The 27,815-nt window shown below is 44.4% G+C and overlaps 2 protein-coding genes and 1 long non-coding RNA gene across 8 annotated transcripts; 1 reads left to right on the top strand and 2 right to left on the bottom strand.

The window, feature by feature from the left end:
- Window positions 1-346: 346 nt before the first annotated feature.
- Window positions 347-1,597, bottom strand: LOC113963892. Its single transcript, XR_003532999.1, has 3 exons — window positions 1,318-1,597; window positions 979-1,067; window positions 347-882 (listed from the first exon to the last, which is right to left on the bottom strand). It is a non-coding gene; the product is annotated as an uncharacterized LOC113963892 (long non-coding RNA).
- A 5,736-nt stretch (window positions 1,598-7,333) lies between these two features.
- On the bottom strand, window positions 7,334-13,154 carry RPL15 (ribosomal protein L15). 2 transcript variants are annotated; one of them, XM_027675394.1, is made up of 4 exons: window positions 13,055-13,154; window positions 11,451-11,632; window positions 9,940-10,076; window positions 7,334-7,954 (listed from the first exon to the last, which is right to left on the bottom strand). In XM_027675394.1, the coding sequence occupies exons 2-4, from the start codon at window positions 11,620-11,622 to the stop codon at window positions 7,649-7,651; spliced, it is 615 nt and encodes a 204-aa protein (XP_027531195.1). In that variant the 5' UTR covers window positions 11,623-11,632; window positions 13,055-13,154; the 3' UTR covers window positions 7,334-7,648. The 2 variants fall into 2 exon arrangements, with proteins under 2 accessions (XP_027531195.1, XP_027531194.1); XM_027675393.1 differs by having other exon boundaries at window positions 11,451-11,635; window positions 13,055-13,143.
- Window positions 13,155-13,229: 75 nt separating this feature from the next.
- NKIRAS1 (NFKB inhibitor interacting Ras like 1) lies at window positions 13,230-27,693 on the top strand. Of its 5 annotated transcripts, none has more exons than XM_027675385.1 (5): window positions 13,230-13,283; window positions 14,311-14,404; window positions 15,093-15,221; window positions 22,707-22,948; window positions 25,770-27,693. In XM_027675385.1, exons 1-5 carry the CDS (start codon window positions 13,257-13,259, stop codon window positions 26,007-26,009), a joined length of 732 nt encoding a protein of 243 aa, XP_027531186.1. In that variant the 5' UTR covers window positions 13,230-13,256; the 3' UTR covers window positions 26,010-27,693. The 5 variants fall into 5 exon arrangements, with proteins under 5 accessions (XP_027531186.1, XP_027531190.1, XP_027531191.1 ...); XM_027675390.1 differs by having other exon boundaries at window positions 13,240-13,283; window positions 14,325-14,404; XM_027675389.1 differs by lacking the exon at window positions 15,093-15,221 and having other exon boundaries at window positions 13,234-13,283; window positions 14,325-14,405.
- Window positions 27,694-27,815: the final 122 nt, after the last annotated feature.

Here is a 27,815-nt window from a genome sequence, read left to right as displayed (position 1 = left end):
TTTGTTTGTTTGTTTTGTTTTGGGGTTTTTTTGCGTTGGTTGATTGGTTGGTTTTTGTTCATTTTTGTTTCATGGAGGTTTTTTGTGTGTGGTTGTTTGTTATTTTTTTCCCTGAACTGGGACAGTGCAGGCTAGAAAGGATCTTCTTAACCTTCACCTACATACACCAGCAATTTTTACCAAAGCTCAATCCAGTACAATCTTTTCCAGGAGGGGCATGTAAAGAGACATGGTGAAATTCAAGCACTCAGAATAAGCCAGCCTTGCTCCAGCTCCCAAAAAGATCACTCTCTGAACCTTAGCAAAGAAACAGGTATATTCTCCACATCTAGTTTTAGTGCCTCTGCTAAATAGATTGAGGTACACCATGCCAAGCACAACTTAAACAGGACCACTGCAAAGGAGTGGGTGGCATTATGAGGCTAATAGTGAAATGTTATTATCTTTTCCTGAACAACTGCAGTGCAATGCCTAGAAACAAATAATAGATCTGTTCCAGGCAGGAGCTCAGCTGGATCCTGAAGATGTCTCCAGGCACTTGCCATTTTGTTTTACTGCTCTTCCTCAAAACTGGTCAATTGTAAGCATCAGTCTTGCAGAGAAGACATGTTATCAGGGGTGAAGGATAACTGCTTGTTATATAATCCTGCCAAATCCTTGATACAGCAGTTCTCAGCAAACAACCATCTTGCTGTGAGTCATCTGGAAAGTCTCTGGTTCAGTGAGCTTCCAGGAGCAGAGCATCAAAACAGGTTGTATTTCCACTTCCCATTTCAAATTACAGGAGGCACCCATTAGTCAAAGCAATAATTTTCTCTTTATCTACCTTCAGATGCCATCCTGCATAAGGATCCAGCCTGTGCACCTGCCAAACCAGAAGCCCTGTGGGAGATCCCAGCTAGTACTGGATGTCACAGCTTGCAGCTGTCCTGGGTGGCTGCTGGCACGAGGGCAACCACAGCATGAGGAAATCCTTACCCTGCCCTTCAGAGAACTGGAGATGCTGCACGTGGTGTTGGGCATGCTCTGTGCTCACCAGCCTTTCTCCAAACACCCGTCGCTGGTCCCTGTCAAAAGCGGACACCATGCCCCTTAGACCTCTGGGCTGGCCCTGCATGACCATTTGCATGTTGGGAGGCCAGGAGCTGTCAAACGCCGTATCCCTGCTCTTGTCACCAGAGCCAGTGGCTTCATTAGCTCACACTTTTTTCTTTTTTTTATTTCCCTTTGAGGCAATGCCAAGTCTTAATCTGATGCAAGGTCACAGATCCCAGCAGGACACATTACACTGGGTCTTTGAATTAGGAAGTCTCCCACCTCAGAGCTGGCCAGCTCAGGACCTACTGCTCTCCCACCTCTGCTCCTCCCCACTGTGCTTGACAGAAAGTTGGAATCGGCTTTTGTGACAAGAGTGTTGGCAACTTTGTGTTGGCACACAAAACTGAGCAGCTCATTTTTTACAAACCTAAACAACTACAACTTTGGCAATCTCACTCCTATTGAACAACAATGACAAGAAGAACCAAGTCAGCAGCAAGCAGTAGCCTGTTACACAGGGCTGTATATAAAGCCAGAAGAAATGAGATGGGTCAGCTTGTGTTGGCTGGTAGATGGTGAAAGAGCTGGTCTAGGATTACCACTTCAGGCTGGGCCAAAGTGGAGAAAGATGGAACATAGTTGCTTTCCTGGTGCTCTGTCTCACTCCTCTGCGTAGGACAAAATTGCTTCAGCCTTTAATGCTATTACAAAGCATTATTATAATATATATAAAATATATATATTTAATATATATAATATATATTTTATATATATATTACAAAGTTCTTATGAAAGTAACATACAATTCAATATATCAAACTGTAATGCAATTAATATGATTTTAGGACAATTTGCAAAAACTGCAAAAACCATCAAGTTTCAGTTCTGTAGTTCATTTCCACACAGTCATATTTTGGCTAAAATAATTATTCATGCTTAAAACAAATATCTTCTTTTCTTATTTTAAAATTATTTTTTCTTATAATAGATTAAAATTTCAGAACGCTTGTTTGTTAGAAAGGGATTTCGAAGTTTTCGGTTCTAAATAGATAGAGCCATCACTAGAGAAAATAGAATTCATGTATGCCATATGTTTTACACAGTTTTATAATTCTCGTATTTTTTATTAAACTAGCCAATGAAAATAATAACTATATTTGAGTTTTTCATTTAGCCTCAGGAGTCAGAACACTGATTCAGTTGTTCACAATGTTCCTTTCTTTTTTCCTTCTTGGCAACATAAATCATAAATCTAAGAATTGGGGTTTCAGTGTAACTTATAGTAATCAACTTATTTTGTGTTTCCCATTGATATGGTATAACTAATGCTTTAAAATTGCAGTTTGGGACAGCAATCACCTTCCCAGTACAGATCATTGGAGTTACCATGAAAAACTTAGTATCTTACTATCAGCTCATACAGGTTTTTAGTCTCTCCCTCTTAAGCATAGACAACCAGGCATCTATCAGAAATAAAACTACCTCAATTAAGTTTGGGGACTAGATTCTGCAGATTCAACAGAACCCATTGAATCAAGTATTTTCTATAAACCTATTTAAAAAAAAAATCAAGAATGTTCCTTCCACTTCCACCTTTTTCTGTAAAAAAGATCTTAAGCAGATGTTCTCCATCATCACCTGCAACAGTAAATTGCAAAGTGAAGATAATACAAAATTTTCTGTTTTGCTTAAAAAGTTTACTATGACTTTCTTTAACCGTGCATTGACAAAACCGCTTTCCAAATAGTCAAAAAAGACAAAGCAACTTTATAAAACATCATTTTTTTTATATGACTGTGAAAGAACTGAAAATGCAAAGCTCAAAACAAATTATTTATAAAGGTTGCATAACTTGCTATCTAAACTCATCTCCTAATCATGAAACCCATGAGAGAGGCAGGTGGATTGTAACAGCAGATGAGTTGAAGGGCCGTGATTCTCATACAAGGAAAGGGTTCAAATAATTGCTTGTTAGTCACAGAAAAACAATGCTGGAAGAAAACTATGAATAAATGAATGAGTGAACACTGGACTAATGAGCTACTTCCTCTGCTTGGCGTATGAGCTCTCTGGGGATGACGACTCATTTAGTTACACGTGTGAACACGATGCAGAGTTAACAAGGTCTTGGTTTCTGCCTGCTGCTCTGACTGCTGACACACAGTCTGCTGACGAGGCCTGGGAGACGGCATTGGACGCAGTGCCTTTCACAGCACCAAATGGGAACCATCCTCCTGCTTTGGGTCTGGTGAAGTGCAGCTGCTATCTGGGTTGGGGTAGCAGATTGACTCCAGAGACAGAGGCATGTGGAGCTAGTTCTGTGCTGAGGACCTTTGGGTGCCGCCAGGTTTATACTGCGGAGACTGCACCACACAGACCTGGCTGGCGAACCCTGCATGACACTGGCCATCTGTAGCCTCCTCTACAGCACCAGGCAGCACCAGAGTGCTAACAAGCCCCACTGAAAGCCACTTTACTTGTCCTTTTCTTTGTTCTCCTGCTTTTCTTTCCCTACTCTCCCTTCAATGTGCCTCTCTTTTCTTGTGTTTCCAAGGGAACTCCTCAGCTTGCACATGGACAGCCAGCTTGGGTTCAGAGGCATTCCTCCACTGCTCTTTGCAAGAAGATAGACTGCAAAACCCCTATGGAGTCAGCCAGGGCCCAGCGTATTAACTAGTAAATGTTCTTCTAAAGCCTGACACCAGGAAGGCAATGCAGGGAGCAGGCTTGGAAGGGGGCTACCTGCCATCTGAAAGAGCAATCTCAGCCAGCATTGATCTTATCAGAGCCAGGCTTAATTTAATCACTCATCTGCTCCCACTGAGCTCCCTGATCTTCAGGATACCCCAGGTCTCCATTTCCCTGAATGATGACAGTATTCAATGAGATTAAATGTCATCTTCATTACATAAGAGCCTTTAATTATATCATTGAACATCATTTGATACTGAAGAAAAGCATGCTTTCTTAAATTTCAGGCAGTGACAAGGGGCCCAGAAAAACTGGGTTCCAGCCCTGGCTTTGCCAGGGGCCTCTTCTGGCACACTTGGTAAGAGCAGGATAGCCACTGAATTAAAGATTGTGTAAGCAGTGCAGCTCAGACACTTCCTAACTGTAGGGAATGAGACTTTGCAACCTAAACATTCTGTGTATAATTATTAAATTGAAGCTGATTCAGAACCTTGACACATGAACGACCCTCAAGCTCTCCATCCTTTCATACAGCTTTACATTTCAAGCAATTACTTAAAAAGCATTGGATCAAAAAGCTGGTGCTTGCTCAAAGCCTCAGAAAAGAGTGTTCAACTGAAATCCAAATTGCTTTTTTTCTGGCTGATGCTGTGTTTCCATCACTCTGGATATTTTGGCTTGATACTCTCAGTAGACCTGTGTGTGCTACAAAAAAGATGTTCAGGGCAAAAATTACAATGTTTTTCTCATCTTGGAGAGTGAGTAGATAATAGAGTAGGAATCGGGCTCTATTTTTAGAGTCTAGCTTTTTAATTCATTAGCTGTCTGGAAGTCTTCACAGGCAGTCACTTTTCTCTATTGGGTCAAGGCTGGTGAACAACTGCTGCATTACAAGGACAGAGATAAGTGAGAAAGTAGAGCTATAACTCTTCTCCATCACTAATTACTTCATTCTAAGACCCACACAAAATCACCAGCAAAATCCCATGACCTTCTGCTGCAAGGAAGGAGCCAACTGCCTCCATCAGCATCTGTGCCTTCTGCAGGCAGCAGGCCCGTGTCCCTCGCCCAGCAGCATGCAGCTGCCTCGCAGAGACAATGCAAGGAAACAATTACACTCCCTGTTGATTAGTGAGTCCCTACTTTTCAACATAGCTAGTGTTGCCAAGTAATGAGCACTTCTTTTAGCTATGTGGAAGGGAGTTTACTACTTGCTTATTTAAAGAACACACTAAATCACACAATGTTTTTACACATTCCACTCTTCAGGGGGACAGAAATAGTGCCCTTGCCTGGCCCTCACCTTGCACCAAAAACTAAGAGATTAGCTAATCTGGGCAGCTGACACAAAAGCGAAATCTAGCCTAATAAAAGCTTACAGTCAACTATTTTCAACAGCACTTAATACCAGGCTGGTACTGTACAGCCCCATTTCTCTGCAGTTTAACTGTGGTATTAATTTTGTCTTGCCTAGAAACCAGACAGCTCTTTTAATTACATCCAAAACATGCCTGTTCGGACTGAGAAATAATCAGTGCTGCAAGCAGAGCCAAGTAAATGGCTTGGAAACAGATTATTGGATTCCTCCATGTCTTAACAGATATCACTAGTAAAATTCCTGATGTTTCCTCCTCCCTTCCCCTGCCCTCTTTCAGCTTAGTGTCCCTGATTCAGGCAGACCCTTGGTGGGGTCAACTCAAGTTACAGCCTCTCACTAGGACTCCTGTCTCAGAGGACTGCTTTCCACCACAATCTTATGAAACACAGACTACTTGCAATTTGTTGAACTTTCATGACAGGTTCAAAATTCAAGTAGGAAAGATGGAGATCACATAACCTCTCTCTAACCCGGATTTCCCAAGCCAACAACCCACCTCCCCCCACAAGTTTTTCCTCAATGTTTTGCCTTTTTTAAATACATATTTTAGTAAAAGATAATTAGCCTTTCTGCTTCACGTGAATACTGCAATGTCCCTTCAAACCCAAAGCACTGTTCAACAGAGCATAAGACATATCAGTGTGAAAAGACGCTAAGGCAATCTGACTTCTCAAATACCTGGAATAAGCCATCCATACTCAGAGCATCCCTTGAAGTCACTACTATCCGTTTCAAATTCCTTCGCTAGTCTGACAGATACCATGCCCTCTTAGGTACACTTTCATTAGCAGTTTTCAATGAACTTCAAAGGGGACAGTATTTCTCCCCTTATTTTAAAGTTCAAGTCTCACTGAAGACACCTACCCCATGCTGTAAGTTTTGAAAGCTGGCAAAGGATGCAGCATCAGTGCTGACTGCCCTGTCACCTGCTATTACCTTCCCCCATCAATGAATGGCAAGGGTCCTAAACAGTTGAACAACACCCAGTACAGCACCACCAGTCTTGAAGCTGTTGCCTTATTAAAAAAAAAAAAATCATAGAACAGTTTGGGCTGGAAGGGACCTTAAAGATCATGGGCAGAGACACCTTCCAATAGACGAGGCTGATCAAACAGACAATAGAAGTCCCAAAGGAACGGACATGCTGGCTATACTGGCACCACCTTAAGCCCTTAAACACACAAACCAGAAAGATCAGCCCCCTCTCTGCAATAACCCCCTCCATGCTCAGGGGGAGACTTCATTCACTGAATGTGCTCTGAGGAACTTCCACTACCTGTCCAACACCACAACAGGAGCTCCTCTCAAGAAAACTAGTGCTTCTTCACAGGAAAAGTAAAAAAGATCTCCCTTCCCTACAGCAGACAGCACGTTTTAACAGAAGATTCCTTTTGAATTTTTTCTTGTTTGGGCCAAACAAACACATCATGAAAGAATTGCTGCCTTGAGCTGTTCTCCGTGGCTTGAAGAACACACTGCCAAAACATCTCTTCTTCAGGCTACCACCCTCCTTTAAGAACTGGAAGTAGTAAGTGAATTTTCTCAATTGAAGGGAAAGTCTTCACACATTTCAGCCCAGCATAAAAAAAAAAAAAAAATCATTCCACATCTCAAGTTGAAGTTCCAGGAAGACACAGCTAATTCTTGGGCCTTCTAATGACCTTTTTGCCCATCACTACCCAATGGATGTGGTACAGAATCTGTGGAAGCTATCCATCTAATTTACCAGGAAGCGCAACTATTCTCTCAGTGTTTCTGTGCAAGTTGACTTCATGCTGAAAGGTCACACTGTAATTTCACAAAAAGTAGCCCAAAATAAATTAATTTATGATCACAAATGCCATCCAAATGTGGTTATTTCTACCACCTAACCACGCAGTTAATCAGAATGCAGCTCTCTAACACCAGAGACGTTCTCTGTTCCGGTATCAAAAGGCAGATCTAAGAACTACTGTCTCCACTGCAAAAGAAACAGGTTGGAATCTTGACATATTAAGCAATACCTAGTCTACAGTCAGTATTTTATTCAGCCTAAAACTTTATCACTCTTTGTGATGTGTCTACACTTACAATACTGTGCACTTTAACGAACGGACCAAGCTTTACCTTTCTGTTCTGGGCTTAAGTCGATTTAGACAATGTTTGTAGCTAAGAGAGGCCCAAGAGCTGGTTCGATACCGAAGACACAAAAAAAAACAAAACTGAAAAAATAAAATTGTCATGAGTATTTAATCACCTATAAAAAATAAACAAGCACTTTCAGTTTATATCTCATTGCACAGGATCAAAGCTGGCCTTCAGTCTAAGCACAGGACAGAGACTCCAACCCTTACCAAGAGTGAAACCCGTCACAGAACTCTAAACTCATGGCCTACAAACTTCACAAGTATCAAATTACGTTTTCAAAAGCCTGTCAAACTATGGGAACAACGGAGCTCCTGGAGAATTCTATACTTGTGCACATACACCAAGAAGCAGCAGAAGCACTTGTGGAATTTAAGAACCCGCATCAGCTTTATTAGATGGTTACGTTTACAAGGATTAGCGGTAGCGGTGCAGCTGCAGGGTATTGCGCCTTCTCCAGGCAGCACGACGGGAGCCACCAATGGTGTGATGGAACTTGTGGCCCTTGCCAAGGCCACGACTCTTCCGTCCGGCCGACGTCAGCCCACGCATCTCCCTGTGCTTGTGGACGGGCTTGGTGATCCATTGGGTATCAGGGTTGCGCCTGATGGTCTTATGGAAGGGATCAATCAGAATCACTTCAAAAAACTTGTAAGTGGAATCTTCACCAACCCAATACGAGTTCAAGACTCTCAGAGCCCCACAGTGACGGCCAGCACGTTCCTACAGGAAAAAGTAAATGCAAAGGTCTGTAAAACCATGGATGCAGGGCACTCCTCATGCAGAAAGATCCAACTTAACTCAAACACGAAATTTCAATTTTTCCCAAGAGACCCTCTTTTCCTGAAAGAACTCCTCCCCTTTCAGTTGGAAAGGTGCAAGAAAAGTAACAGCTGAAAGGAATGCAGTGTTACAAAAAAAAAAAAGACTGTCCGGATTCCTACATGAATCAAGTTTTAAAGAACATAAGCAGGAAGGCACTTGGTTGACAAAAGAACTCTTTTTACACGGAAGCACCAACCAGTAAATACAGCATTAAAAGTAACTTTAATACAAAAAGAGGAGCACGAGCTGCACTTGGGGCCATAGAACAATCTTTTGTGGGAAGTTATGAAAGCCCAATTGATTTGCACATCCAAAGCTACAGGGGAGAAACACATTTCTGCAGAGAGTAAGACTGTACTGATAGGAGAAAAGGAATAGCTGATGTAAAAAATTTTTGTACCACTGCTGGCATATTAGTGCTTGCTATTCCTATCATCACCTGTGGTTGGAAAGACGCAGGCTTAGTTTAAAAAACAAAACAAAGCAGAAAATAACAATTATGCAATTCCATCTGCCTGTCCTGTCAAGGATGTTCCTTATTTAAAACACTGTGTGTTTAATTGTAGGACTTTATCATCACCATGAGAAAGTATGAACCAATGAAATACACTCATCTTCTTCCCCAACGTGATCCCAATCTATTGCTACTGGCTCCCACTAAACAGCACTTGACTATCTTCTGCACATGTAATAACATTTTTTCAAGTCCTTGTTTTATTCTAGAATAAAAGCAACACCTATATGAAACACTGAAACACCAACCACCCTCAACCAGCTTCTGTGCAGGGATGGGAGCTCCAACTGAGGCTTTGTATTTCTGTAACCTGAAAAATTTAAGTCTTCCAGGAGAGAGTATGTCAGATTCAGAAAATTTCAAGCTAAAACTGAGGGAAAATAACCTCTTCCATAGTTGTCATCTCAAGTGAGCATGTGATTAGCCATCTGGGAATAGCATATATGAAGAGAATGCCGTGAGAGAATTGCATTTTTAACTTAAACTTATCATGTGTTTCTTCTAAATAAGCGTTTTTTTCCTTGAAAAAAAAATCCCACCATATTCAACTTGATGAAGTCCCTTAGGAATACTTCTGTAGTCTTGAGAACAGAAAAGTCTTCTGCTTCAAGACAGAAAGGCAACGAGCAGTCCCCCTTCTTTCACAATGTCTCTTTTTGAGTGCAGACTGCTATTAATTCTAACCCACTGAAAAAGTTTTTTTGTAAAGGTGACAACCACATCTCTTCCACACTACTACTGTGAACACAACATCTCACCTAGAAATAACTTTAGCACCAATTTGTGTGCTAGTGAGGTACCCAAGATTTTATAAAGAACCAAATGGTCTCTGGCAGCTGCTTTCAGATCCTATGATACAGCCAAGTACACCAGGCACCACTCCTACTACACAAACAGGTGCTACAGACCTTAAGACGGGAACTCACCTCTACTTTGTGAAAGGACCATCCCCTACAGCTGGCAATACATACAACATGGCAGGGAACAGAGGTGGCATTTACCGACAAGTCAGACACCTTAGCGTATTTGAATTCTTATTTCCCATGCCTAACTCTTTATTTTATTGTGGCTTGTACTACTTACCTATTTTTGATTACAAATACTGTGGCATATTTTAGAAGTATACACTATGAATTTCAAGAAACCACCTAAGTGGTTCCCCAAAACCCCATCTGTAAAGAACAGGTTTTTTGTTGTCCCAACAGAGCTTTTCAAGACATTCTGGTGCTATCCTGCCACCAGAATTCAAGATCTTTTACCCAACATATTAACAAAACAGCTGATTTGGGGGTTTTTTTGTCTGTATTTTCAGCTTTTACAGACTAAGACCTTGCTACCCAAATTTGTGAGCAGTAACCAAAATACTCACCTCTGCAACAGACTGAAGGCTCCGGGCAAACTTGAGCTGATTAACACCGTGGTGCACAGGTTTGCCATAGGTGGCACCTTTCGGGACTGGGCGCTTGCGGCCACCACGGCGGACACGGACACGGTAGATCACGTAACCTGAAAGAAACGGTGACTTAAGAACTAGGAGAATTCTAGTACCAATTTTAATGCCCATACTGCATTTCCAACCTCCCAAAATTTACATGAAATGCTGCAAGACTAAAGTCATTATAATAACCTTCACCAAAATTTACAGCTGGAGGTGGATAGCACAAGATGTTTTCGTTATTTTCATCACAACAGAGTAAAGGAAGTGATATCCTCTCACAACTAGTTTTTGGTTCCAAACCAGAGGTAATGGCACCTTTTCACTATTCAGTCTCAAACAGACTAAGAACAGCCACAGCTACGCTGTAACATGATTACAAAATGTAAAAAATTTAAAAAAAAAGAAAATAATCACCCCAGAACACTCAACAAAGCCACCACTCAAACTCTAAAATCTCATACTCTAATAGCAGCATTTATAAAGCACTGAAGCACAAGCCATCCACAAACCCTACTGAAATCTAATCACTGGAAAATAACCAAATTAGATGAGCAGTGACAGAAGTGTAGAGTCTTAGCTTTTTATTTTCCTAGTGAATAAACATACTGGTTTTTGTAATGGGATTTGCTCAAGTTACACATAGATGGCCACTTTCTCCACTTCCTTCCCTAAGCAGTCACTGTTTTCCAATAACAGTACAAACTCCATCACCTTGCTTACTCAAGTGCATGCAGCTGTAATAAGAGTCATGGAATCACAGAATGGCCCAGGTTGGAAGGTACTTGAAAGGTCATCTAGTTCCAACCTCCTGACATGGAGAGGGACACTTTCCACTAAAGCAGGATGCTCAGAGCTCCATCGAACGTGGCCTTGAACACTTCCAAGGATGGTGCAACCTGTTCCAGTGTTTCACCACCATCACAGTATAGAATTTCTTCTCCAACATCTAAGCTAAGCCTACTCTCTTTCAGTTTGAAGCCATTCCCCCTTGTCCCATCACTACATGCTCTTGTACAAGTCCCTCTCCAGCTCCCTTGTAGCTCCTTTTAGGTACTGGAAGGCCGCAATTAAGTCACCCTGAAAAAAGCCGAAGTAACGCATGACAATGCTTGGGCAGAGAAAGAACACCCCCTAAACCCAAGATATTAACAGCACTGCTCAACTCTGCAGTACCAACACTGCCCAAGAATGGTGCCAAAGCCCACTTGATCTTCACCTGCCAAAGCAGCCATAGAAGGTGCAGATGGAAAATTAAGGGGAGCTAAGGTTTTAGGTTGTGGATGTTGCTACCAACTGAACGCATTTACGATACTCATCTGATTTCATGTTGGACACTTCAGTTTATTGGGGGATGCTTCAGTTTCAGATTGTTATCCTGCTGTCACTTAAGGATAGGTCACCGCATTCTGAGGCACATGGAATTCACCTCTCCATGCCATTACCTTGCTTGGCCTTGTACCCCAGCCGGCGGGCTTTGTCCGGGCGGGTGGGACGTGGTGCCCGGTGCAGGGCCGACAGCTGCCGGTACTGCCAGCAGCGCACACGCAGCAGGAAACGCATCACGTCCGACTGCTTCTTCCTCCATAGCTCCTGGATGTACTTGTAGGCACCCATGTCTGTCTACCTGCTGAACGGAGAGGCTGGTGAAAACAACACACCAAAACCCGATCACAAACTTGAGTGTCTTCCAACACCAACACTGCAAAAAACCACACACGGAACACCACTGAGAGACAGGGAGCTCACAAGCTCCTCTGTACCACTGACACAACTGGTAACATGGATCACACTTGGCAACCCTCAGCAGGACACGCAGCAGTCACCATTCCCAGCAATTTTTCTCCTTTTCATATGCTCTGAGGTGTTAAAAACTCCTCCACTGAGAAAGTTTCTGATGTGTTATGTCTGATACTACCAATAATAACAGTTAACACCTGAAACAAGTTGTAAATGTCAATCTACACAGAACTAGGGGAGGGCAAGTAGTGTAGTCTTTATTCTTAACACTTACTTTAATAAGGTTTTACTGGCAAGTGAAAGCTTAACAGTTGCCTAAGAAATGGAAAGAACTGCATTGGGACTTCTGTTCCCTCAGTGCTACACACACTGTGCCTCCCGCATCTCAGGAGAGACAAGGCCTTTCTCCACATCTGCTGAAACTGGGCTTTAAGCAAAGTGAGGTGTACTGCTTGGGTCACACATGGAGCAAAAAATCAAGTGCCATAGCTCAGCGTCCCGCTGATGGTGACATCTGAGCCTGTGCTCTGCTCCACAGATGCTTTGTGTTTTCTTTTCTTTTAAATTAATTTCTTTAAATTATTTCTGCTAAGTACCATCAGGGTCAATTTGTATTGACTTTAGCAGAGCAAGGACTCAACACAATATTCCTACTTTGCCCTTAAGAAAATAACGATTATTACAAACCCCCTTTTCTGAGTCGAACACCTCTGAAAAGCTCTAGGCATTTTAAAATCAAGTATTACTTCATGTGTTCATCCTGTTTATTGCTGGTTTCCTAGAAACCTGAGGTCTCACACGCCTGCAGCAACCAGCACGTGTACCCGCACTCCATCAAACCCCCACCCAACTCACCATCAGGAACAGGCCGCCCATTTTATTTACATTATAAGAAAAAAAAATCCAAATCCAGCTCGTGTGTGATTTGGATACCCCTCTTGTTTAAACCTGCCCAGCTACGGCTCATCCCTTCCCATTCCCTAAGGCCCACCTTTTTCCCTGCATTATGGCACAGAACACCATGAAGGAATCGCAAACCCGGAGCCAAAGCGGGGCCTGAGGTCTGTCAGTGACCTGCAGCCGCTACGTCGCGCCAGTGTCGCTCCTGGGTACCCCCCGGCTGTCCCCAGCCACTCCTCCTCCCCTTCCCGCCCCGCCGGGGCGCAGTCCCCCGGCCCTCCCCCACTGGCCTCCCAGGGCGCCCGCGCCGCGGGAGCAGTCCTGTGCCGCCCGGGTCTGGGCGGATGTGCGGCGGAATCCGGGGATGGACGCAGATGGAGGGAAAGGCCGCGCGCGAATAATCCCTCACCTGATGGCGCCCGGTACCGGAAAAGAAGGGGCCTCTTCCCACAAACCCTAGCGGTAGCACCTTGCTTCCGGCAGCTGCCGCGGCGCCTCATGGGTAATGCAGTCCCGGCAGGGGAGCGGTGCTGCGTGCCTCGCCCCGCCCCTCGCGGCCCGGCCCCCCGCGCCCGCCAATGGGAGCGAGGGGGCGTGGCCCGCACGGGTCAATGGGCCCGGCGCGAGGCTCTGCCCAGGTGCGCGCGGGCGGGGGGCGGGAGGGGGCGCGCTCGGGGGCCGGGGGCGCGCTCGGGGGCTGAGGGCGGGGGCGCGTACCGGGGCCGGATCCGGGGCAGGGGCTCGGCGAGATGCGACATCCTCTGAAACACCCCCCACCCTCCCCTCCAGGTTAGGGACTGGGGGGGGACGACGGGACTTCCCTCAAAATCCTGAAAAGAAGCCTTAAAAAAAAAAATCTCTGAAATAATAATTAAAGAAATCATACGACTATGAGGAACGGCTGGGGTTTGTTTAGTCTCGAGAAGAGGAGGCTCAGCGGGGGCCTTATTGCTCTCTACAACTACCTGAAAGGAGATTGTAGTGAGGTGGGGGTCAGTTTCTTCTACCGTGCCTGCAGTGAGAGGACCAGAGGAAATGGCCTTAAGGTGAGACAGTGGAGATTCAGATTAGATATTAGAAAAAAAAATTCACTGTTAGGATGGTCAGGCGTTGGAATGGTTTGCCCAGGGAGGTGGTGGACTCACCATCTGTGGAGGTATTTAAGAGGCATCTGGATCTGGAGCTGGATAATGTGGTTTAGGGGTCACAGGGGTAGTGCTGGATTGATGATTAGACTGGATGATCTTGAAGGCCTCTTCCAACCTTGATGATTCTATTCTATTCCAAATAATAAACCCTAAGGGCTGAAAAAGCCCTAAAACCAGCTCCAAAACCTTTTCAGTGGGGGGGCAAGGAGGAGGGCACCAGGGAGCCCCCAGAGCTGCAGCCCTGGGGGATGTTCCCTGACATGGTGAGCATGAGCAGCCCAGGCTGGGGCCAAGGTTGTGACTTTACCCATCAATCTGCTCTCATCCCTCTTGTGTGCAGTGTCACTGAGTGACCTGGTCTGATGGGTGGCATCCCTGCCTATGGCAGGGGGGCTAGAAGGAGAGGATCTTTAATCTCCCCTCTAACCCAAGCCATTCTATGTTTCTATGAGTTAGGCTTTCCCAGCCTGCAATTCCTTCCTGCCTGTGGCTGCAGGGTGACCTTTCTGGTTTTTGGTGTATGCTTTGCAGAGCACCCTGGCTTGTGAAGTGTTACCTGGTTAAACTGGAATTGAAGCAGGACAACGCCAGCCCCCCCCGGTCCAAAAAAAGGTACTCTTCATCTCTCTCTGTGGCAAATGGCTCCAAAGAACAAACTGAGTTAGGGCCTGCTGCCCTGCCATGGCTCACTGGCAGAGGGAACTGCCCCTGGCTGCTGGACACCTCCTGCTAAAACCAACCCCCACCCATCCAAACTGATTTAAAGCAGACCGAAAAAACCTGCTTCTGCATTTGCTTTCCATACTTCTGCCTTTAACACTCCTGTTTTGTAGGTCCTAGTCTGTAAAAGCTAGAAACTTTCTGTGGGTGAAATAAAAGGGAGGGAACCACCATTTTCTTGCATTTCCAGAACCATCCTGGTACCATCAGATACCATTAGGCCCACTGCAAAACCAGGCAGCCCAATAGCACAGTGTTACGCACATGCCAACAAACACAGCCCCTACCCCTGGGGCCTTCCACACTTAATCACTCGCAGCCTCCCTGAGCCTGACAGGACAAGTGTCAAGGCTGCAGGCAGGCATCAGCACCACTGGCAGCAACCTAAAAACCTTAAAAAATGGTGTGGGAGGAAACTCGAGTCCTAAAAATATCAGTCTCTGGCGAGCGCCTGGGAGGGAGCTGTGCCTCCCAGTCACTCCCTGCTTCGCGCTTTGCCTCTCGCTTTCCGTGGGCTCTGCTCCCGCTGGGAGCCGATCCCTGCCGCTGTGCCAGGCTAACAGCCTCCTGTGTCTGCACAGGGCTTGCCCGCCGACTCTGCTCCCTCGGGAAAGATGGGAAAGGGCTACAAAGTGGTGGTTTGTGGAATGGCCTCAGTGGGAAAGACTGCGATTTTGGAGCAGCTTCTCTATGGAAAGCATACTGTTGGTGAGACATTTTTACTTTTGGGGGGAGGTTGTTTCCTTTTCCAGTGTCTTGTTCTGTGTGGGCCCCAAAACACCAGTAACTGAGGTGAAAGAGAACTGCACTGAAGTGAAGGAGAAAATTCATGTGGTTTTGTTGCATCTCTGGGCAGTTCTTGAAATTCATAGTCACTTACTGGCAGATTTTTTAAATGAGCCTTGGAGAAGAACCCTTTCCATGATGTTCCCAGTTTTAAAACATGTGAATGTTTAAAAAGAAACAAACACAGAAAGTAGGTGATGTGCTTGCTGCCTATTTACATAAGAAATATCTCGTTCCCTGAAGGATACCATAGATGCCTGAAAAATAAATAGATGTCACATGATGAGTGGAGACACTGTTTAGACTTTTGTTTCATCTTCTTAAAGCTTTGTTTTGCTTGGTTTTGGCTAACATCAAAGCTCTGGCAAGAAAAACAGCTGAGCTTTAGGTTCCACATTCTGTGCTGAACTTTGAAGGCCAAGTGTCTCAGCTCTCAAAGAAATCCTCCTGTGGAAAATAGACTTGACGGTGGAGCAGGGGATGTTTGAGATTTGCCGTGCACAAAAGAAAGGGAACAAAGGCAAAACCGGCATATTTCCCTCTGTTTCCACATGACTTGGCTTTGAGAGGAAGGGCAAGGATCATTAAGCTGACAAATTATTGCTGCCTCACCCAGAAACAAGGGGTGGCACCAGGGTTTTGACAGAAGATGCCTAGTCACTATGTATCTTTTTCTTGAGTTGTTAAATTAGACCTTGGTATAAGTTACTGCATATACACCAGGATTTCTAGAATGGTGCTTTGCAGCACTGCACCTTTAAAATGCGTGGATGGGAGGAATTTGCTGGCAAAGCGTGATACAGAACTGTGTGCTAATACCCGTGTTTAAAAGGAGGATTTCCTCTAATGTTGCAGCAACATCTGTTTCTAGCATCCTACCGAGCGCTACGCACGTAGCCCCGTGTAGCTTTCAACGTGAAGGTTGCAAAACCTGGAGGCTGAAGGTTTTTCCCTGTGCTACCAACCTGCCTCTCCTCTGTGTTGGGCTGGGTGATTGTCAGGGACACCCGAGCAGCATGAGCAAGGCCACGTTACTTAAATCGTATTGCCTTGCATTAATTCCTGCCTCCTATTAGCAACCCAGGCAGGAAGGATATTCGGGTGTTGCTGATCAGAGGAGCTATTTATGGAGGAGCCAGCCATGTACATGATTATACAACGTCATGGATACTGGCTGACATAACTGGAGGGAGACCTTGTGCCTGGAGTTTAGCTGTGGGTGTCCCTCTGTCGCTCCCAAATGCTCTGCTCCCTCTTGGCCATTGAGAAATGCCACCCCCCACATCTTGAAAAAGATCAGTTTTCCTTTCCTGCAGCTCGTCTCTTATTTTTTGGAATTATCAGAAAGAGAGGGAGCAGCTGGGGAGAAGGAAGAAGGTAGTCTCCTGGTTTCTATGATTTTGGTCAAATCTTATTCCCAAGACATTCAGAGAAGAGGGCAAATAGTAGGGTCAAGATCAGGATATGGAGAGGGCTCATTATGGAGCCACTGCAGCCCCAAAGGATGAGAGACTGTGGCTCAGCAGTTTTGATGTCACTCGCGTGGGCCATCAGGCACATTTCAGGGGGTAGACTGGTAAATTGGTGGTTTTGGCAGTCCTCCTGAGTGGTCACCATCCTCCCTGCCTCTTCCTCAGCACATGGGCAGTTGTGGCAGAGGGTGCCTGAAGTATGGGCTGGTGAAAATGTACTGTACTGTACTGTACTCTGTACTGATTTAGCCCTCAAGCTGCAGAGGCAGGACGCCACTGTGAGGGTCTCGCTGAGCAAAGACAGAGTTTGAGGAATGGCGAGTCTTTGAGTGCTTCTTAGCTGAGCTGCTTTAAACTGCACAGACCCACTGCTGGTGCTACCATTGCAGGGGTGGCCCTTCCACGCTTGAAACATGATTACTGGGTTATGATGCTCGTTTCCTAAAGCTTGCGAGCTCCAGAAAGCTGACATGTACATTCTGGCTTCTGGCCTTTTTGGCAGGGGGCAAAAAAGACTAGTGTGTTTGCTGAAAGCCTGTCTGTTCAGAGCCAACCAACAAGGCAGCTCACTGGGCATGGCAACATGGACACAAGCTGTTTCAAAACCTGTGCTTCCTGACTGACGTCAGGAGCAGCTCCGTGGCTGGTCTGAGGGCTGGGGAGCCGTGGGGAGGACTGCTGAGCCAATGCATGGAGTCTTTCCATTTTGATGGCATGCACATCCTCCTCCCAGTGACAAGAGGCATGCCTGAATTTAGTTGGAGGCTCAGAGCACAAGGTCTGATGCCATTCTCTGAAGTGTCACAGCTATTGACACGAGAGGTTCCTCCTGGCTGTAAATCAGCCTTGTGTCTATGTCAGTGCTCATGTGCCTCCTGTTGACTTTCCTGTAAAAAGAGTGGAGACACAGCTGCTGTCAGGAAAGTGATTGGAGTCTTTGGAGGTTTCACAGTGCTATGTAAAGCCCTTGGCTTTGAGCCCATGCTCCTGGCTGTGTGCTTGGTGATGTTGCTGTGAACCCAGTTGCACTGTGTTTCTTTACCTAGAAAAATGTGCACCTTCAAGTCTCCCTGGCTTGTCACCGATGAAGTCCCTAAGTGCCACTGTCGCTCACATGCTACAGAGGTATTCCTCCCTCCTGAGTACTTTTTCCTCTTTGACCTCAAGTAATCTTAGTGTCTTTGCAAGAGTGTTAGCTGCTGACCATGTGAGCAACAATGTGTGGTACTGGATATTGTGCTAGGCTTTAAACTGCAAGAGAAGCTGTTTGCCTTGTGCCCCAGGATGGGAAGGGAGAGGGCAAAAAGATGAGAGACGCTCTCAGGGCCACATAAAATAATGTACATGTCGCATGGCAGATTCTCTTGCTAAACTAATACAAAGAATCAGAAAAAGTCCCAAAAGGAGATGTTTGAAATGGGTGCAGATTCAGCTTTGTGTCATGTAGGGACTGTATTGCCATAGGTCAGGACAAATAGTTGTTAAGAATTGCACATATGTATATGATACCTGTAAATGCACAGCAGTGTACCCAGGGGGCCAAGAAGGCCAATGGCATCCTGGCTTGTGTCAGAAATAGTGTGGCCAGCAGGACCAGGGCAGTGATTGTTTCCCTGTACTCGGCACTGATGAGGCCACAACTCAAATCCTGTGTTCACTTTTCGGCCCCTCACAACAAGAAGGACATTGAGGTGCTGGAGTGGGTCCAGGAGAAGGACAACACAACTGGTGAAGGGTCTAGAGCACAAGTCCCATGAGGAGCAACTGAGGGTTATTTAGCCTGGAGAAAAGGAGGCTCAGGGGGAACTTTATCACTCTCTACAACTGCATGAAAGGAGGTTGGAGCAGGTGGGAGTTGGGTCTCTCCCAAGTAACAAGCAACAAGACAAGAGGAAATGGCCTCAATTAATGCCAGGGGAGGTTTAGATTGGATATTAGGAAAAATTTCTTCACTAAAAGGGTGGTCAGGCATTGGAACAGGCTGCCCAGGGAAGTGATGGAATCACCATCCCTGGAAGTGTTCAAAAAACACATAGGTGTGGCGCTTGGGTACACCTGGGGACACGATTTAGTAGTGGGCTTGGCAATGCTGGGTTAACAGTTGGACTTGATCATCTTAGAGGTCTTTTCCAGCCTTAACTATTCTATGATTCTGTGATTGCCTGGTACCTGGGATGGGAAATGTCATGAAATGGGTTTTTGACTGGCAATAGAAGATTGTCCCACTAAATACCTGTGGTATGTGGCACTGCTTGGCCTGACCTCTCTTGACTAGGCTAACAGGAGAGTTGTGGCCTTAACTTTGGCATGGGACATATCTGTAAAAAGGATAGTTATTTTTCCTTAAACAGTGTCCTTGTTCAGTGATGGTGCAGAAAGGAGTCTTCTTTCTGCCTTTACCTTGAAACCTATGGTCAAGCTTATCAGCTCAACAGAAGGAGATGAGAACTCTTCCTATAGAACATTTATCTCTGCCTCCTGGCTGCGTAAATAGCTGGTATGGCCATGTTATTCACAAGCAGCTACCTCAGATCCTCTTACTAAGTAGGAATGAAAACACCATATATTACTGTGGTAGAACCCATAATGAGAGAGTTTGCCTCACTTGGTCCAGCTGGAGGGATTTGGGGTTTTGGCTTATACAGCTCATAAGATGTGGAGGCTAATTAACCTAATTATGCATTCATAGAATCATAGAATGGTTTGGGTTGGAAGGGACCTTAAAGATCATCTCCTTCCAATCCCCTTGCCATGGGCAGAGACACCTTTTTACATATTTGCTTCTTAAATTAAAACTACCTCATGATAGAGGTGCAGTCAGCTTTGCATTTTAGTAAGATGAAAATGGAGCTGAATGTATACAACCGAGGGTCACAACCTGGCTACTTGTTAGCAGCTAAATCTATATAGACCAGCTCCTTTTGAGATCTGCCCAGCTCTTCTCTGAGTCAGGGATCCTCTGATAGACTGTCATTTGAGACCTAAGTAAGCAAAGCCCCTTATCCTGCAGTTTACAAACATAAGAGATAGCAGGCTTTAGAAGCTCTTTGCTGAATTCCTCCAGAAAAAGGGAAAAAGAGATTACATAGATCTTCAAAAGTACTTTAGAAGACTAAAAATTTGCACTGCATTTATGTTCAAGATTCAATTGTGAACTTATGAAATTCCATCCATCTTGAAATTTTGGTTTACTTTGGTATTTACAATATATCTGCCATGCCAGGCCTGAGTGTGCAGTATTCATTAGTATATTGAGCCTTTTCTTTACCTCATTGGGAAACCACAAAGGCTTGAACACCGTCCAATTTATGACTGAGGCTTCCCCTTGCAGTTCCTCTGTGTCAGCAGTTGGTAACATAGACAAAGACCCTTCTGCCTCTCCTAAGATTTGCACCAGCTAAGTAGGTGTTGGAGAATGGCATCACTCCTCTCTATTCCTCCTCCCCCTTCCTAACTTTTTTATACCTTTAGTTTTCAAAGAAAGCATGAGATTGTGCACTGTCTTGTCAGTTCCCCTTTACTCCTGTAACTTCTGAACCTGAAAGGTGGCCCACTGTAGTGCTCTCCTCCAAAGAAAATCTACTCAAGCTGGCAGCAGTCTGCAGGGTGGTAACTTACCAGCAGAAGCTGCCCTTGCCCACCCAGGTAGCAAAGATGGGAGTGTGCCTGGGGATGCCAGTGAAGGAAAGGAGAACCAGGGTTCTTGTGGCAGGGAGGATTGGATGGTGCCAGCACCTTTCTAGGACACTGACTAGTTTTGCTAGCCTTACAACAACTTGCCTGGACCATGTTTGAATGGATACCAGGAAGGCGTTTGAATGGGACGGTACTAACAAGAAGTGTAAATATCATTGTCAGCAACATGTGGCTAATACATGGTCTGGGCTTTACAAGCAAGGCCTTGAATAAGGTGGCACAGGTATTTCTAAAAATTATCTGTGTTTACTTAGGAAATTACTTGCATATACTGCCTCCCCCAGTGCACGTAGGTGAAATTTCACCTCTGGAATCTGACACTGGTGCATAAATTCCAACTTGCTCCTAAGAGGCCCCCCTATTTCACATCAAAATTTGTTGTTCTCTTCTGCTGAGTTAAATCCTGGGTCTTAAATTTTCCTCTTCGTTTTCAAATAGGATGTTAAAAGACACAATTTTCACTGCTGCTTTTAATGCCATTAGGAAGAGATTGCCACAGGATAACGTGGCTATATTAGATGTCATTGAATTACAGTGCAGCATTTAGATGACAAAAAACTGTATAACATTATTCATTGCTTTCTAAAAAGAAAACTTAGGTATTTATGGTTCATTCCTTCTTGCCAAAGCTGTATTTACTGATGCTAGATATTTCCTTGACCTGTCTGTACAATGCAACAAGGCAGAGCAAGAACATAGTGCTATGTCTATACAACAGTGCTCTATCCAGAAAGGGCTCCATTACTACCTCAGTCTTTAAAAATACCCCTATAACACATTCTACAACCACACAGGATGCGTTTGTGCTTCCTTTTTTTATTAACCTTTGTTTTGTCCTTCTGTTCTTAGTTTTGCTCCCACACATTAGCAGGCTATATTTGGAGGCGAGATAAATTAAATCATTGGAAACCTAATAAGAGTTTGATCTATGAAGACTGCGCAGAGAGGGGCAAAAAGAACAGCTTGTGCCACTTTCCTGCACAGGAATGCTGCATACATCATGAGAAACCATCAGCGTGGGTGGAATGCTTTAGCTTCTTTGTCAATGTGAAGTATTTTGAATAGTGTCATTGAATATAGCAAAATCCTTATTTTCACAGGCCAGATAATCCCTCGTGTTTCCTTAAACAATGCACTAAAATGGTCCCTTTTTGCCAGACAAAGAGAATAATGCAGGACTCATTACTGTAGCCCTGCAACAGCAAACAATTGTATATAGGAGTGCAGTGGAGGCAAAAACATGGATTGCAGAGGGTTTATATGAATAATTAAAATCAACTCTGAAAGGGGACCAGATACACTATACATAGGATGTTTGGACCTGTAGCCTTATGCACCTGCATCCAGGAGGAACACAAAGCTAAGGTGATTTATGTGTTTCTGGGTTTGTCTTGGAAAAAAAAATAGTTTAAATTAGTTCAAAGCAAGCTGCCTTGAATTACCTCACATGTACTAGGGGTAGAGGAGGAGGGAAGGAGGGCCAGTATGCAGACAGTCACCATGGAACGGGTGATACACATATCAAAGCTTATTACCTTGTGCATGCTCTTACCTTGCAGTAAATGAACTTGCTCCTATTAGCAAATCTGAGTCATTTTAAATCCCTAAGGGATGGAAAAAGATCACTGTGCATTTGAGTAAATAGAGTATGCAACTTTTTTTGTATGCAAACATCCCCTTCCCTTTCTGGCTTGGTTTCACTTGTTGGTTAGATGTACCACCAATGCACATTCATTTCCAGAATTATTCCTTTGGCTGCTGCTTCTGCAGTGTGACCCAGCTCATTATGAAGCAAAGAAGTAGGCCTATGATGTTAGTACTTGCTATCTGGTGTTTCTCAGGTGCTCTTCCAAAAGGGTATGTTCGGGCAGGCCCGTTTGCAGCATGTTTGGCACAGAACTGGTACACTGGGTGGTTGGAGTTTGGAAAACCTGGGGGGGGAGAACACACATTTTATCCTATTCTGAATGTGCATGTTGTATAGATTAATTTTACAGGCATAATCATGTGCTTATATATTAGCTGGTTGTATTTACAGTGATGCTGTTGGAAATAGCTAGTGTGGTCATCTGTGAATACAACCCTCCATGGGAATGCCAGGAAAGGCTGAATCCAGGTCAAGTCACACAAGAAAACATGCACTGAAAGCTGTTATGGGGTAATTCTGCTGTCCTGCAAATATTTATTATAGTGGTGCTTTACCTATAGCAGTTGAACTTTCCTGCTTGTTTTCAAACAGGCTTAGAAGAGGGTGCCACAATGGAAGACGTGTATTTGGCGTCGGTGGAGACAGATCGAGGCGTGAAGGAACAGTTAAGGCTTTATGACACCAGAGGTCTGCAGGAGGGCATAGAATTGCCAAAACACTATTTCTCTGTAGCTGATGGCTTTGTTCTGGTGTATGCTGTGACCAGCCTTGAAGCCTTCCAAAGAGTTGAACTGCTCAAAAAGGAGATCGATGTCTTTAGGGACAAAAAGGAGGTAAATGCATGGTTGGCTAATGCTGTATCAGTGATAGGAAGTTAAGATGTTTCTGTAAAACTTGCATACAAAGGAAAACGAATGCACCCCACAGCCTTGGGCAACCCAGCAAAAGGAAGCTTTTTCATGGTGGAGAAGTCTCATTCACATGCCATGCAGGTCATTCAAAAGAATGCTTTTTGTTTTTTCTTCCTTATTTCCTCTAGTAAAGCTAAAATTCAGTCAGCTGAATGCACCAGCCAGGACACTTATGACTCATAAAACATATGGTCTACAGCAGTGCAGCTCATATGTTTTCTTAGATATTGTACAGGGGAAGTCAAGTGCATAGAATAATATAGCGAAGGGCATTATCTTTGTTTGTTTTGTATTCATGTACTTGATGGCTTGCAAACTAGTGTAATTGACAATGGGTCTCCCAGACATTAGTCAATTGGCAAAGCAGCTTTAATGTATTTTAACAACCATATTGAATCAATTCAATTGTGTGAAATGACTGCTCTATTTTCCCTTAGAAAGCAGCTAGTGTTTTCAGCTGACAGTGTTCCAGCTTAGCTAAACAAATATAACTTGCATGTGGCATTAGCATTATGCCTTTTCCTACAATATCTTTATATTCTCAAGTAGTTTTCTCTGCTAAAAGTCTTTGGTCTACAGCTTTCCAAATGCCTGTTTTATGCTGTTTGGAGAAAAAAAAATGCATGAAGAATTAATTGGATAATGGTAGGGAGAGACTTTCCAAGAATGTTACTTGTTTTTTACTGACAGCACACAGGGTGGTAGAGGAAGGCAGGCTCAAGTTTGACAGCAGAACGAATGTGCAGTCACAGGAGAGGTATGTTAGCTGGTAGGGCTGGTGTGAGCTGCAGACTGTCACGTATATCAGGGATACAGGAGTCAATCATAACTCCCCTGCAGGGCAAGGAAAGGTGGACAAGCAGGAAATTTTTCCCAGGTGCTGTGTTTTGTGAGGGCCCTGATTTGTTACTCTACAGCACGTTGTAATGAGGAGAGGGAGTCACAGCTCCAAGAGGATCTGCATCCTGCTGTTCTGTGTTACCTGTCAGAACTTCTCTCTCATTGCATGCAGGTATTCTAGAAAATAGACAGTTTGCTTATCCTTTTGTGATTTTGACTGAGGATAACATAGTCAAAAGAGTGGTGCCCACAATAAGATGGATAAATTAGTTTCATTCCTGTGATTTCTAATCCATATAAATTAGGCTTTGGAGCACAGAAGGTGAGATCAGGAGTCCTATCTTAAGATAGCTGTTAATCAGTGGATTAATGATTCTATGACTTAAAGTTTGGGCTCTGATAGAATGAATCCTTAACTGAATTAGGGATGTATGTGCTGAATTAGGGATGTATGAACTTCAACTTGTTGAGCAGCACAATCCTCTGTTGTGTGGTAGATGACAGAAAGCACTGGTGGCTTGTTCCTTGTCTCTGCTGGTGGTAGGAGCTCTCCAGCACGCTTAAAGTCTGGCCAAATTTTACACTACATAGAGGTTGTGTCTGTTATACTGACAGGGCTTACCCATAGCTAAAATTCAGTTGGAGCATGTGGTAAATGCACATGAAGATTATAACTTCTTTCAAAGCCTTCACAGAGGGGAAAAAAACCCCCGAACAGCATTTTTTCAAACACCCTGAACTGCTGTAGAAAAGAAAGGAAGCCTCAGACCTCACAGGAACAGGACAAACTGCTCTAGCTGGAAAGAAACAGAAGACATCCTGGAGTTAGCCTGATGAACAGGAAAGAGCAAGCAGGTGTGGCCACAGCAAAACCCACAAATCATCAGTAAGAGAGGACTTTATGACTTGATCTCTGTCAAACCACTAGTGTAGAGATGAGACCAGAGTCTGACTGAGGACCTTGAACTGTACATGTAGGCATGGTTTCCCCTAAGAGCTGATGCTGGTAAAACATTTTTAGAAAATGGTTAACTTAAGATAAGGAGGAGCAGTAACTTCACATGTCCAGCACTACTTTCAGCACTTCCTAGAACTGAAATACTGGGAAGGCTGCATATACCTACTGAGCTCAGCCACCCTGTACTGTCTCGGTCATACAGAAGTCACTTGGTGGATCCTTACAGCTATGAATCTGACTTGATACCGCTGTGCTGCTCTACTTGGCTAATAACCAGCTGCTCTTGAAACTGCCTCCCAGAGGACGGTGATGGTGCTTATCTGCCCCTTTCAGCAGACTGTCCCTGCTTCGGTCCTTCTGGTGGCTCTTGATGCCTGGGACGGGACAGCCAGCGGGGCTGGGCTGGAAGAGGGGCCCAGCAGCACAGCCTGCCCGGGCCGCTGGCACGGTTGGCTTTATTTATATTGTGGGCTGGGGCTTGGAAAAGAAACGAACAGGGCAAAATCCACAGCTGTAGGGTCCAGGCTTTCTCTGCTGCCGTGCGTTTTTTCATCTCTCAAGCATCTGCTGCTCTGACCTACTCAGATGTCATGCTCTTATCATTTGCCTAGGACAGGTCAATTGCCAAGTAAGCGGAGAATCAGGCTGTTTAACTTTGGATCTCTTGGGTATTGTTTCCCTTCCAAGCAATTGGTGGAGGGAGCGGGGTGGGGAGAAGGGGGAAGTCCTGCATATCCTATGATAAAAACAAGCTCCCAACCCACAAGAAGATGAGGCTAATTCAAATCCCAGACCCTGATCTTCCAAACTACATGCAACGTACCTTGTGTCAGGGCTAAGTTAAAGGACAGGTCTGAACTGTGTAGCTATTTGCCTGTTGTTTAAAAGGATTGTGACTGGTGGATGGTTTTGGTATAAAGCTCACCCTTCTCGTTTGGTTTGTAGGTAACAGTTATTGTCTTGGGAAACAAAACTGACCTCCTGGACCAAAGGCAAGTGGAAACAGAAGCAGCACAGCAATGGGCAAGGGCTGAGAAAGTGAGACTGTGGGAAGTGACTGTGACAGATCGGAAAACACTGCTTGAACCCTTCACCTTCTTAGCTAGCAAACTGTCCCAGTCCCAGAACAAATCAACATTTCCCTTGCCTGGAAGGAAGAGCAAAGGAAATAACTGTGATAACTAGGCTAGCCTAGCATTGTCTCCTGCTGCCAGGTCACAGTCTAAGTCCTTTTTGTGCCATTTGCTTCTTGCAGTTTCACTTAAAGCAATAATCTCATTCAGCAATAAAATCAGCAAGATTATAGCTAAGAGGTATCCTTTCTTCTCACAGACTTGGCTTGAAAAAGTTGTTGGGGGTAAAAACCTAAAAAAGCTCTTCATGAAAGCAGTTATCTTGCAACAAGGGTTATGAAGACAGAAGGGATAGATGGACACCTCTCTATCAGGGGCTTTTACTATGCCTGGATGCAGCCATGTTGAGGGACAAATCAACAAGCTTACCATTAAGCAATGGCCTTGCAGATCTGTAGCCTCTAATCACAAATAGTATTAGCTACAATAAAGCAATTTGGAGAGACTGTGTTTGAAATGGCAGTAGTTCTTCTTAAATAGGGCCACAAAGCATACTGATGCTGCAGAAGGCTGAGGTCAGTGTCTTGTTGCAGGAGAAGGGTATGGGGAAGGAAGAATGATTACCAAATTTAGCCACTGATATTCTGCTAGTGTCTGGAAGGAAGAAAAACCCAAAATCATACAAAAACACCCCTCACATCTTCTGGGAAATACTAGAACAGATCTACCCTGACATGAAGCTTGTCAACAAAGTCTGGCAATCAGTGCTTCCAGCTCAAGAACTCATTTTACAAACCAGAAAAGCTCTCAGAGCACTCATTAATTTAACTGCGACCTGAAGGACAACATAGCTGTATGTGGGTTTGTTCCAGCATGTCCAGTACAAATCAGTCACATTCACATAGGTGATAATTGTACTGAGAAATTATACAGAGCAATTTTGTATGCAGGAGGTACTGCCTGGGCTCTGCTTAGTGCATTGCATAACACTCCTACCCGGCTGCTCAGCCAAGCTGCAGCAATCCACCCCCTGTACGAAGCTACAGGCCAGATAATAACTGGTACAAAGTGCTGTACTGCTCCGTGAGAGCAGGCTAGGGAGTGTAGGGGGCTGCCTTTTGGGACTATCCTCATGGAAAACACCAAGAAATACCTGTACCAAATGAGTTTGGACTTATCACGCTACACATTTTCCAGCAGCAGGAGCACAACTGAATGTGCTGTGTTGACTCAATGCTGGTAAAGGTAAACCTGTGCTGCAGGAATCTGCTGTCCTAGGTCAGCCTGTCAGTAAAGTTAACAAAAGGGAAAATATATATGGAGGAGCAGAATGAACAACTGTTCTCAGAGATAGTGGCTAGTTTTTGGCATCTTAACAACCTCTGGTACTAAAAGATGCTACCTTTTCTTTATATTTGAAGACGAGCAGGGAGAGGGAATGAACCTAAGTACCCAGTTCCTGCATTTTTCACTGCTGTTTTGAACAAATACTGAGAATTCCACTGTGAATCAGCAAAACCACAAGCAATATTTGCAGTGTCATATCGTAACTGCTAAATAGTGTGCTTAATGATCACAATTAAGCTTATAGTATTGCTCTTCCTGAACACCGGTTAATAAAGTCTGTCAGCATTACTGATGTCAGAGCAGCAGTACACTTCACTAAAAACGAAGCAGGTATCCCTACCATTACAATGAAGGTAGACGAAACTGTTTATGTGCTTTGCTCAATATAGTTTGGATTGCTGTGGCCAAGGAGTAAGATAAGAGAGCAATTATGAATGAGCAAGCTCCTGCACTGCCCTGCTAGAAACATACAATTGTTTCCATTGCAACACTGCAGCTGAGTAAGCACTACAGCATGACCTCCTCCAATCTGGCTAGTAATAGTCATTGTCCCCAGTGATGCTGCAGGACA

This window comes from Neopelma chrysocephalum, unplaced genomic scaffold, assembly GCF_003984885.1.
Source record: "Neopelma chrysocephalum unplaced genomic scaffold, ASM398488v2 Primary Assembly neopelma1_26, whole genome shotgun sequence".
NCBI classification, from domain to species: Eukaryota; Metazoa; Chordata; class Aves; order Passeriformes; family Pipridae; genus Neopelma; species Neopelma chrysocephalum.
This window is presented reverse-complemented; position numbering and strand designations above follow the sequence as displayed.

Coding starts and splice junctions, on each gene's coding strand:
- NKIRAS1 (XM_027675385.1), top strand. CDS start 13,257: ATGGGCCCGGCGCGAGGCTCTGCCCAG. Junction 13,284..14,310: donor CGGCGCGAGGCTCTGCCCAG/GTGCGCGCGGGC, acceptor TCTGGTTTTTGG/TGTATGCTTTGCAGAGCACC. Junction 22,949..25,769: donor TCTTTAGGGACAAAAAGGAG/GTAAATGCATGG, acceptor TTTGGTTTGTAG/GTAACAGTTATTGTCTTGGG.
- RPL15 (XM_027675394.1), bottom strand. CDS start 11,622: ATGGGTGCCTACAAGTACATCCAGGAGCTATGGAGGAAGAAGCAGTCG. Junction 10,077..11,450: donor GGGGTACAAGGCCAAGCAAG/GTAATGGCATGG, acceptor CGTTTCTTTCAG/GTTACGTGATCTACCGTGTC. Junction 7,955..9,939: donor GCCTTCAGTCTGTTGCAGAG/GTGAGTATTTTG, acceptor TTTTTCCTGTAG/GAACGTGCTGGCCGTCACTG.